This window comes from Capricornis sumatraensis, chromosome 17 (assembly GCF_032405125.1).
Source record: "Capricornis sumatraensis isolate serow.1 chromosome 17, serow.2, whole genome shotgun sequence".
Classification (NCBI taxonomy): domain Eukaryota; kingdom Metazoa; phylum Chordata; class Mammalia; order Artiodactyla; family Bovidae; genus Capricornis; species Capricornis sumatraensis.
The window spans coordinates 69,988,184-69,999,912 of NC_091085.1; the positions used below are offsets into that span (position 1 = coordinate 69,988,184).

An 11,729-nucleotide genomic window follows, 5' to 3' on the forward strand; every position below is an offset into this window, starting at 1 on the left:
ACTGTGTCGAACATCTTGCTTGTCGTGTAGGTGGGGTAGGCAGGCGGAAGGGGGCTCGGGGCCTGAGGAGGGGCGGGGCCGGCACACACACTCTCACATCCCACCTCTGTCTTCCTGGCTCCACCCAATCTCCGAGGCCAGGCCTCCGAGCCGGAATGCCTCCTTCACCGTGAACTTCTGCTACTTCTTGCAGGACATGTGGGTCCAGGAGCCCCAGGCCACGAGTGCTGTGACACTTCCTGCAGTCTTGAAGTTGGGGTGTGGGAACACTTCCTGGGGTGTAGGCAGGAGGACCCCACCTGCGTGATGCTCATCAAGTTCAGCACTGACTCAGGGGCAGCACCCAGATCCCCGTTACATTTCCGTTTCCTCGACAATTTATTTTCCATAATCTGGCTGGCTCAGAGACACAATCACATACGGCATATTCATATTGTGGAGACAGAAAACTCTGGAAAGCTGGGTGTGGGGGCAGAGTAGATCTCTCTCTTTTCTAGACAGTGTTTTATGAAGTCTGTGTGGAGGGAGACACACAAGGGGCTCCAGGGCCTCGGAGGCCCACCCCACCTTGTCTCCTTCAGGTTGTCTCCTGCACCAGGCTGCGGCGGTGGAGCTCGACTACTTGGCCTTCAGCCTTGAGTAACCGGGAGTCTCCTTCTTCCTGGGGTCACAGAATGTTCTGGTACCATAGGTCTGACGCGGCCCAGGGGGAGCACAGGAGGGCAGACCCCCCTCACCCTATGACCGCTTCTCAGCCCCAACGCCTGGGCTGGCCCCAGTCACGGGCAGAGCCTGGACTCGTCAGCCAAATTCTTGCATTGGAGAGGGACTCAGGGCTCGGACAGGCTAGTCTCTATGGGAAGCCTGAGCTCCCTGCCCGCACACTGGGCTCAGTTCGAGGGCATGGCAGCAGCACTCTTTGTTGGCGGGGACAGGGAGGCCTCACTGGCCTTCTTTGCTTTTTTCTTCCGCTTCTTCTTTTTGGTCCCAGGGGGCGCCTGGTCCCCGTTGAGCTGGGCACACTCCTTTTCCTGCCTTCCGACTGCAGCCTTGCTGGTGGCGATAGAGGCCACGTCGGCGCTGTCCTCATTCTTGGCTTTCTTTTTCAACTTCCTTTTCTTCTTTTTCTCCACGAGGACAGGGCCGTGGATGGCGGACTCCTGGAGGATGTCGGAGGCGGACACAGCCGCCTCTCGGCAGCGCTGTAACTCATCACCATCATCGCTGCTGCCAGGGAGGGCGGGGGGAGTGTTAGAGGGACTCGGGATGGGACCCCAAAGCTGCCGCGCACTGCCCCAGGCCAGGCCATCAGACAGAGGCCAGGGAGAGACAGCGGTATGCGGAGAACTCAGGCTTGGCCGGGGGCAGACCTGGGTTCCCACATAGGCTTCTCTCCTTCCAGGCTGTGTGACCTCATTTCGTGACTTAACCTCTCCGACCCTCAGGGTCTTCACGTATCAAGTGGGGATCTTAACAGAGCCTAGGCCTCACAGGGATGTCCCAGGAGTGTGGTGTCGGGCACGAGATGGGTGCTCCGAGAGCAGTCAACATCCAGCCCCCAATGGAAGCTCTCCCCCTCCCACTGAGTTACTATGTCTCCAGCTACCTGGCGGGACTCCTCCTGGGTCCAGGCCTGACTGGGGTCTGCATGGCTATCTGTGGGTGGAGGTGGGGGCGGATCTGGTCAAAATGAGGAAACCTGAGGAGAGGACATGTCATCTCACCTGGAGCTGGAAGGCAACCGTTTCCGGCAGGGCTCGGGAGCAGCTTCCTTCTCGGGGCCTCTGGGGATGGACGTGAAGAAAAGGCGGAAGCCTGCAACCCACGGGGATGGAGTCAGCACGGCCAGGGGCCCGCAGGTGCCAAGGCTGCCCCACCTCTGTCCTCACGGAGCCCCTGGTCCAGAGGGCATTGCTCCTATCTAATAAGAGAGCGGTGCCTTGCAGGATGAGAGGCAGCATGCTTCCTTCTACTGCAGAGACGGGACCGGGTGCTTGAGGGGTTGCCAGCCACCAAGTCAAGCCAGCAAGTCTCCCGAGGCTTCTGGGACGCAGCAGCTGAGCTGCCTGCCTACGGCAGCTTGCAGAGTGGTGAGTGAGTCGGGCAGGGGACAGAGACTCATGTGTGAGAGGCTGTGGGGTGCAGCAGGCGCTCCTGCTCAGGGTCACCTGGGGCCAGTGGCCGCATTTCTGGCCCCAGCTCCCCTCATGGGTCCGCCTGTGAACAGGGTCACCATAACATCTGCCTCGGACAGGGCCTGCAGGCATGAAGGAAGATAGTATGCCAAAAGGGCATTTTGTAGCTCCAGACTCACAGGAGGGGCTTAATAAAGGAAAGCTGTTATCAACAGTCAAGCTGCTCACCATCATCCTCCAGGGCGCCTCGCTGCACCTCGGCCTTTCTTGGCTCCTTCACGATTTCTGAAATGGTAATGGAGCTACGGGAAGAGACAATGGATTTAGGATGAGATTTTGGGTAACAACAACAAAAATTATTTTTAATTAAAACTTCTTTTTGTTGTTGCTAAGTGGAGGGGACAGAGTAACGCAATGTTACACACGGAGGCAGAGGGCCCCCAGGCTGATGGGAACATGCCTGGTCACAGCCATAACGTGGTGAAGAGCCCCTGTCAGCTCAAACGACGGTGACTTACTGGTTCAAACCCTACTTTATCCCACAAAGTGCTGAAGAAGTTTTGAAGATACTCACAGTACAACAGAATGCAACTTCAAATAAGGCAAAGAGAAAACGAGAGCAAGAGGGACAGAAAGAGCCAGAAGTGTGGCCAGGAAGCCCGACAGACTTGCTAGACAGAGGGCACACATTTGGTTCTCAACTTCCTGGCAGCAAGCCCGAAAAGGGAAACATGACTGGTTGAGGAAAGAACGTTTCAGAGGTTCAGCTCCTAGAACAGGCAGACCTGCTTTTTTTTTTCTTTTCTTAAAAAAAGCTTGAGTTAATACATATTGACACTCAGTGCCAAGAAATAACATGGGGAGACCCCAGGTATTCCCCACCTGGTTTCTCCCTCGGACAACACCATGTGTAACTAACATCCATGATCACAACTGAGAAACTGACTTTGTTACAATCCACTGACCTTTCTCAGGCTTCAGACCTGGGTTTTAAGTTCTGATTTTTGTCACTTATTAACAAGGGACTTCATCTCTCTGAACCTGTGTTACCCGTCTGAACACTGGGAGTGATGAGACTCCCGGCTTCCTAGAGCTGTTACAAGGTTCAAATGAGAAAGTGGACTCCAATCCCTGAGCATGGAGCCCGGCTGTGAACCAGTAAATGCCAGCCATAACAATGATGAAGATGACTACTGCTGTAAGATAAGCAACCAGTGGAGTTCCCTGGTGGCTCAGTGGTAAAGACCAAGCCTGCCAATGTGGGTTCAATCCCTGGTCCAGGAAGATCCCACATGCCATGGGGCAACTAAACCCATGAGCCACAACTACTGAGCCCGTGCAGGCCTGCGAGCTGCAACTACTGAGCCCATGTGCCACAACCACTGAAGACCGTGAGCCTAGAGCCCGTGATCCCAACAAGTGAAGCCACCACAATGAGAGCCCCTCGCACCTCAATGAAGAGGAGCCCCCACTCGCCACAACTGGAGAGAGCCTGAGCAAAGCAAGGAAGACCTGGCACAGCCGGAAAAAAAAGATAAGCAATGAGCTCCACAGCAATGTGCTTTCTCTTGCACAGACGAAGAGGGGAGAACTGCCGAGACCAGGAAGCAGGTCTTGGGGAGTGCTGGCGAGGCAGTCACCTCGCAACTGGAGACCAACGCTCTAAGCGACGCCCTTGCAGCAAACAGAATGATGCGCTGGGCGCTTCTAACTGCCTTGTGTAGGTGCCGGAGGCCTCGTCCTGCATGGGACACGGTCTGGGGAGAGGGAACAGAGATGATGCCAACAGGGTCCTGAGCCTGTCCTGGGTATCTAACCCAGTGGTTCACTGTCAGTCAGCAGGGCCATTAGGCGATGTCTGGAGATACAGCTGGTTGTCACGGCTGGTGGAGCAATGTTACCAGGATCTCGTGGGTAGAGTTGAAGTACGCAGCTAACCCTGCTATAGCGCTCGCTACAGCGCTTGGTACAGCCCCGCACAACCATGAACAATCTGGGCCAAAATGTCCATGGTGCCAAGATAAGAAACCTTGATCTAACACAAGGGACTAACTGGGGTATCATTTCTTTGTGTGTGCTATGTTGATTCAGTCGTGTCTGACTCTGTGCGACCCTATGGACTACAGTCCATCAGGCTCCTCTGTCCATGGGATTCCCCAGGCAAGAATACTGGAGTTGGTTGCCATTTCCTTCTCCAGGGGATCTTCCCAATCTGGGGATTGAACCCACATCTCTTATGTCTTCTGCACTGGCAGGCGGGGTCTTTACTGCTAGCACCACCTGGGAAGCCCTTAAAACACAAGACACTGGCTCAGGATAGCTGTGCACACTGTGTGCGTGCCAAGTCACTTCTTTGGAGAGAAATAAGTACAGACCACTGCAGGAACTATCCTGATGGTGGGTGACCAACGCCCTGGTGGATTTCCACCTGGGGAAATGCTCGTCATGGATCACTGCAATGTCAGGTGGCCCTGGTTACCCTGAAGCCGAACGGTCACTGAGAAAAATCACTCCCTCGGACTGAGATGCCCACCTGACCTTCCTAAACACGGTAAGCACATTCCCACACTGGGGACTGGCACTAAGGCCGTGGGGGTGCAGGCTGCTGAGGGCTGGCCCAAAGTTCTGTATGGGATTAGCAGCAGCTGTGCACTTTGGGAGGGCTCATCTGTCCTTTTTGATGGTTACTTCATATTGAAGGACCATAGCCCAAACATCCTGAGTCTCCCTTTCGAAATCTGCTAGGGCTTTGTCAAGTGAGGATAGATCTAGCCCAGCCTGCCCCAGACCAAGTCCCATGCCACGCCACTGGTCATCCTCGGAACAGAGGCCCTGTGGCCAAACATGCTTGGAAGATGCGGGCTAAACAAAGTTACACAGGACTCTTTACTGCAGGACTTTTCAGAGCCTTGAAGACACTACTAAGAATCTAAATCTCCCAGGGCAGGGCTTCCCTGCTGGCTCAGTGGTAAAGAATCCGCCTGCCAATGCAGGAGACATGAATTTGATCCCTGATCCAGGAAGATTCCACATGCCGCAGAGCAACTAAGCCCACTAAGCCCAGTAAGAAAACTACTGAGCCTGTGTTCTAGAGCCTGGGAGCCCCAACTACTGAGCCCACATGCTCTAGAGCCCTTGCTCTATAACAAGAGAAGCCACTGCAATGAGAAGCCTGTGTACTTAGAGAAAAGCCCACACAGCAACAAAGACCCAGGATGGCCAAAAGTAAATAAATAAAATTACAAAGATAAATTAATTAACCTCCCAAGGCACAGTGGGTATGCAGAGTACAGCATTTCTCCACCTCCTCTTTGCAGCTGGAGCCCTGGTGCCCAGAGCCGCACTCTGGACTCAAGTTCCTGGGCACCTACTTTAAGAATGCTGATCTGGATCTCTCTCTCTTTTTTAAGTATTTCTTTGGCTGCGCTAGATCTTACTTGTGACACACGTGATCTTTTCTTCAGTTGTGGCATGTGGGAGCTAGTTCCCTGACCAGGGATTGAACCTGGGCCTCCTGCACTGGGATCGTGGAGTCTTAGCCACTGGACCACCAGGGAAGTCCTGCCGACCTGGATCTTCACAGATTATATTCTCGCAGCACCTGCCATACAGTAAGCACTCAGGAAACAGGAATTCCACTGGTCCCTTGTCCTCTTGTGGGGGGAATAAGCTCTTGCACCCCGGGGTCCCCTCTTCCTCTTGGGGCAGCAGGAGAGCACAGTGGTTAAGAGCAGGGCCCTGGAGCTGAGCCCACTCTGCTCCCTCCTCCATGACTGCAGGCACATGCTTCTTCTTACAGACGGGAGCCTTTTCCCACAGCTGGAGAACAAGCACGACAGGCCCTGCACAGTAGGGTGATGCCTTGTGCTTACCACAGTGCCAACTTACATCTGCTGAGCTCCCAGGCCTCGGGGGCCATTAGTCCTGGAATGAATGAATGAGGGGAGGAAAACAGAATGTAGGTGTTTGCTACCTGTCCAGCAGGGCTCCCAGTTTCTTGGCTACATGGGCTCGGAATTCGGGGGTGGTCTGAAGCTCATTGCCATCTTGTTCGTGCTCATCTACCTTGTGCCTGCAACACATACGAAAGGACCTCACCTCCTGCCAGCTCAGAGGCTGCCCCCAAGAGGGTGGGGAAGACATGTGTCTTGCTCACCCTGACATACCAGGGTGTAGCAGGGAGTACATGGGGTGGGGGTGGGGGGCGCAGGTGGCAGGGGCCAACATCAATGAATGAACAGATGAAACCTGAATCCAAAGTGCACAGTACCTGAGGCTTGGCTGGTTGGCTGGCAACTTAGCATTTGTAGCACCTGTGGAAATAATGAACACTGAGGTATTTACAGAGGAAACAACTATACCATCTCTTGTGTGCTGGGCACTATTTTATGTGATTTACACCTATAATTTGTTGAATCTTTCCAAAAACCCGATGGGACTAACAGGGGTGGGAGTGGAGGTGGAGCAGTCACCATCCCCCATTTACAGAGGAAACTGAGGCAAGGAGATGTAAAATAGCTTGTTGTTGTTCAGCTGCTAAGTCATGACTGACTGCGATCCCATGGACTGTAGCCTGCCAGGCTCCTCTGTCCATGGGCTTTCCCAAGCAAGAATGTTGCCATTTCCTTCTCCAGGGGATCTTCCTGACCCAGGGATCAAACCCATGCCTCCCGCATTGGCAGGTGGATTCCTTACTGCTGAGCCACTGGGGAAGCCCTGTTAAACAGCTTAGCCAAACAGCTAACAAGTGACAAGAACTGGGATGAGGATCCAGGCTGTCTGGCTCCAGAGCCCCCTCTTCATCACCATGCTGAATAAGCACGTCTAAGTGTACTTTGATTCCAGCATTTATTGAGTGCCCACTGTGTGCTTAGCTGTGTGCTAAGTGCTCTGGAAGAGAGAAACAAAGGGGGCTGAGTTATGCTGATCACTGGACGGGGAGTCTTGCTGGGGTCTCAGCCTCCTCACTCCTTAGAGGCACCTTTCCGGCAAGTTCATTCATTTAAGAATTATTTTGCTGAGCAAGGTACAGGCCCTGGGGATACCATGGTGAACAGACACTAGACCTTGTGAAGTTCACATCATGCAACCTCTCACTCAATAAATTTGCGGAGCAAGTATGAGCCACAGTTGACTCTAGGTACTGGGGTTGGAGGGGTGAAAGGAAAAAAGGCAGGATAAGCAAAGAAGCAATGTAGAAGAAAGGAAAGCATTACATATGAAGGGAATCACATAAAGTATGATGATCGTGGAGAGAGGGCATGGAACCCAGTCCTCCTGAAGAGATGGTGTCTCAGCTGTATTAAAGGATAAATTGGAGCCAGACAGGAAGGGGAAATGAGTCCATGGCGAGAGACCAACCACATAACTGCTGCTCTTTACTGGGCCTTTAATGTGTGCCAAGCACTGCAGATACATCATCTCTGCTCCTTACAAGGGTGGGTACTATCCTTACCCCCACATTACAGATGAGGAAATTTAAATACAGTGAGACTTAAGTACCCTGCCCAAATTCTTCCTGCTAGTGAGTAGTGGCAGGACTTTATTTTTTGGGGCTCCAAAATCACTGCAGATGGTGACTGCAGCCATGAAATTAAAAGACGCTTGCTCCTTCGAAGAAAAGCTACGACCAACTTAGACAGCATATTAAAAAGCAGAGACATTACTTTGCCAACAAAGGTCCGTCTAGTCAAAGCTATGGTTTTTCCAGTAGTCATGTATGGATGTGAGAGTTGGACTATAAAGAAAGCTGAGCGCTGAAGAACTGATGCTTTTGAAGTGTGGTGTTGGAGAAGACTCTGGAAAGTCCCTTGGACTGCATGGAATTCCAACCAGTTCATCCTAAAGGAAATCAGTTCTGAATATTCATTGGAAGGACTGACACTGAAGCTGAAACTCTAATACTTTGGCCACCTGATGGGACGAAGCAACTCATTGGAAAAGACCCTGATGCTGGGAAAGATTGAAGGCAGGAGGAGAAGGGGACGACAAGAGGATGAGACGGTTGGATGGAATCACCGACTTGATGGACATGAGTTTGAGTAGGTTCCGGGAGTTGGTGATGGACAGGGAAGCCTGGTGTGCTGCAGTCCATGGGGTTGCAAAGAGCTGGACACGACTAAGTGACTGAACTGAACTGAACTGAGTGAGTGATAGAGATGGAAAGGCATTTCTGCACACAGAAAATTAAAAAATGGCAGAGTTATGGTGACCACAGATGAGAGGACATAGCATGGTCTGGAGCCTACCTGTGGAACGTGTGGCAGGAAAGCAAGCTGGGAATTGATTACCAAAGGCCGGGAATTGATTACCAAAGGGTTTGTAAGTCCTTTTATTTACTTATTATTTTAACTTTTACAGAAATTATTGATTTACTCAGCTCTGCCGGGTCTTAGGTTCGGCACTCTGGATCCTTAGCTGCAGCCTATGAACTTCTTAGTTGCAACATGCAGTCTAGTGCCCTGACCAGAGATCCAACAAAGGCCCCCTGCATTGGGAGCATGGAGTCTTAGCCACTGGATCACCAGGAAGTCCCGAGGGCTTGTGAGTCCTTTTAAACAAAAGCAGGAGTTAACCTTGCTTTGCTATGGCCTGCTCTGGCAGCCTGGATCCTTCTCAGAATAATCTTTTAGATGCAAAAAATACAACACATAGGATTACAAAGAAAACCAGTGATAGCGAAATTCAGTTATCATTAAGAGTAAAAAGCAAAATTTGGGACACTTTAATACATATGCTTCTTCATTAATGTATTAAATTAGATCTACTGATGGACCTAAAAATTACTGTAATTTTTAAAAAATTAATATTTATTTATTTCTGGCTGTGCTGGGTTTCTGTCGCTGCCTGAGGGCTTTATCTAGTTACAGCAACTGGGGGCTACTCTCTGGTTTCCGCGCTCTGGTTTCTCATTGCAGAAACCGGCTTCCCTTGTTCCAGAGCACCGACTCCAGAGCTTACCAGCTCTGTGGTTTTAGTGCTCAGGACTTAGTTGCCCTGTGGGATGGGGAATCTCCCTGGACCAGGGATGAAACCAGTGTGCCCTGCGTGGGCAGGTGAGTTCTTAACCTCTGGACCACGAGGAAGTCCAAAATTACTTTAATTTTAAAGCAGGGATGAGTGGAAACGACTTTGTTTCCAACATATTCACAATAGTGAATAAAATATTTTTGACATATCTGAAAGACTAACGGGATTTGAAAGTCTTGAGACTTTTGTTAAGACAAAGTAACAGATATTGCCAAAATTACTGCGGTTGTTCACACGCATGATGGAAAGAGAGGCTAAATTTCGGAGACTAGTGAAAGTGAGATGAAATATTTTCCCCATTCAGATTCACAGGCCCTCCGCAGTCTACCCACCATTAGGTGCCCTTATGTTACGCGGTCTGGGATTTATTCCCAGGGCACTAGGGAGTCAGTGAAGGATGGGGAAGATAGTGAAGGATGGGGAAAGCTGGCGGGCTGCAATCCATGGGGTTGCAGAGGCCACGGTCAAGGAGGTGTGGGACACAGCTCGCTGGCAGCCCCAGGGAGTGAGAAAGTGCTGGAGCCGAGGAAAGGCTGGATGCAAGAATCCAGCTCTCCCAGTAATCTCCGAGGGGTGGCGGGGCGCCAGGGGTGCAACAGTTAGGATGGACCCAAGGAGGCAGAGTCAAGAGATACTCTGGTGCCTTGATTTCCCGAACTGGGGTCATGGAACAACCCGCCCCGCTGCCCTTGTCCTTATTTTGACTCTGAATCCTACTCTGAACCCCACCCAGGCCGTGGAGCCTCCTCAGGGAAAGAAGTCGAATGCCGGTGACACCCTCTTCACCGTCCATCCTCTCAGGCCTCAGGGGAAGATCATACGCTCTTCGGCCAGACCCCCCGAATATAGCCCCCTACCGACTCTTGGCTTCTCTGGACCCCTCGGGCGCTGCTCCAAGCCCCAAGCCGGCATCGCTGCCTCGCGGCATCGTTCCAGCTCCTCTTCATCGCTGCTGCTGCTGCTGCTCTCCAGATCACTCATGGTGCCACTGGGTGCCGCCACCTTGAAGCACCGCAAAGGATTGTGGGGAGCGCCTCCTGGAGCGGTCGTCCTCCTAGGATCCAAAAGGGAGCTGAAAAACGCAGGGCATTGTGGGGATTGTAGTTCTTAAACTCAGGCCACCATTGGTCCTAAGTTGTCCTGAATGGTTTCCTGAAACGTGAGAGCTGGAAGGGCCTAAGAGATCAACAGATCTATCCTCGATGAGAAAAATAACACCTATAGACAGGAAGGAATTGCCTAAGGTCACACAAGGGGTTAATGACAGTCAGGATCGGTTCCCACGTTTTGGTCCAATGCACTTTGATTATTATCCACTTATTCTACAAATTCAGAAGTGTGTTTGGGCATCAGAAGTACCTTAGGGACCTTTGTGTCTGTGGCGGGGTAGGGTGGGGGGCAAGGGGCTTCCCAGGTGGTGCTAGTGGTAAAAAACCTGGCTTCCAGTGCAGGAGATGTAAGAGTCACAGGTTCAATCCCTGGGTCAGGAAGATCCCTTGGAGAAGGGCCTGGCAACCCATTCCAGTATTGTTGACTGGAGAATTCCATGGACAGAAGAGCCTGGCGGGCTACAGTCCATAGAGTGGCACACGACTGAAGCGACTTAGCAAGCACGCATGCACGTCTGTGGTAAAAGTCACATAGTATTTTGTCGTTTAGTTGCTAAGTTGTGTCTGACTCTTGCGACCCCACAGACTGTAAACTGCCCGGTCCTCTGTCCACGGAAGTCCCCAGTTAAGAATACTGGAGTGAGCTGCCATTTTCTTCTCCAGGGGATCTCTCCAACTCAGGGATCAAACTTGCGCCTCCTGCATTGCAGGTTGATTCTTTACTGCTGAGACACCAGGGAAGACCACATCATATAAAACATACTATTTTAACCATATTTAACTGTACGCTTCACATTGTTGTGTAGGGGACTTTTTAAAATGCAGATTGTTGAGTCTCACTGAAAACTAGGCAAAGCAGAGTCTCTGAGAGGTGGGACTCAAATCCGTATTCCTTTCAATATCCTAGGGCCTTGGTACCACTCTCAGTATGATCCATGAACAAGCAGCATCAGCAAACTCCAGAGCCTGTTAGAAATTCAGCCTTGGTTTCAGCCTAGACCTGAATCAGAACCTGCATTTGAACAGGATCTCCAGGTGATACGGACTTCCCTGGTGGCTCAGCAGTAAAGAACCCGCCTGCCAATGCAGGAGACACGGGTTTGATCCCTGGGTCAGGAAGACCCCCAGGAGAAGGAAACGGGAACCCATTCCAGTATTCTTGCCTGGGAAATCCCATGGACAGAGAATCCTGGTGGGCTACAGTCCATGGGGTTGCAAATAGTTGTACTTGACTTAGCGACTCAACAACAACAGCAACAACAGTAGGCTATTACAGAGTGCTGAGTCGAGCTCCTCATGCTATACAGCGGGTTCTTATTAGTTATCTGTTTTATATGTAGTGTGTATATGTCAGTCTCAATCTCCCAGTTTATCCCTCCCCTTTCCCCCTTCGCCCCTGGTGACCATAAGTATGTTTTCTACATCCATAACTGCACGTCTATTTTGTAAATAAGTT

At 51.5% G+C, this 11,729-nt stretch overlaps 1 protein-coding gene across 2 annotated transcripts; it reads right to left on the reverse strand.

Annotated features, from left to right (window-relative positions):
- Positions 1-35: 35 nt before the first annotated feature.
- C17H12orf43 (chromosome 17 C12orf43 homolog) lies at positions 36-10,160 on the reverse strand. Of its 2 annotated transcripts, none has more exons than XM_068989873.1 (6): positions 10,022-10,160; positions 6,406-6,448; positions 6,109-6,207; positions 2,364-2,437; positions 1,725-1,815; positions 36-1,227 (listed from the first exon to the last, which is right to left on the reverse strand). In XM_068989873.1, exons 1-6 carry the CDS (start codon positions 10,143-10,145, stop codon positions 891-893), a joined length of 768 nt encoding a protein of 255 aa, XP_068845974.1. In that variant the 5' UTR covers positions 10,146-10,160; the 3' UTR covers positions 36-890. The 2 variants fall into 2 exon arrangements, with proteins under 2 accessions (XP_068845974.1, XP_068845973.1); XM_068989872.1 differs by having other exon boundaries at positions 36-1,224; positions 10,022-10,145.
- Positions 10,161-11,729: the final 1,569 nt, after the last annotated feature.

What these genes read in the sequence shown, in the direction of transcription:
- C17H12orf43 (XM_068989873.1), bottom strand. Translation starts at nt 10,145, where the DNA reads ATGAGTGATCTGGAGAGCAGCAGCAGCAGCAGCGATGAAGAGGAGCTG. An exon ending in TCCAGAGAAGCCAAGAGTCG is followed by an intron (nt 6,449 to 10,021) that starts GTAGGGGGCTAT and finishes TTATTTCCACAG; the next exon opens with GTGCTACAAATGCTAAGTTG. An exon ending in AGGCGCCCTGGAGGATGATG is followed by an intron (nt 1,816 to 2,363) that starts GTGAGCAGCTTG and finishes CGTGGGTTGCAG; the next exon opens with GCTTCCGCCTTTTCTTCACG.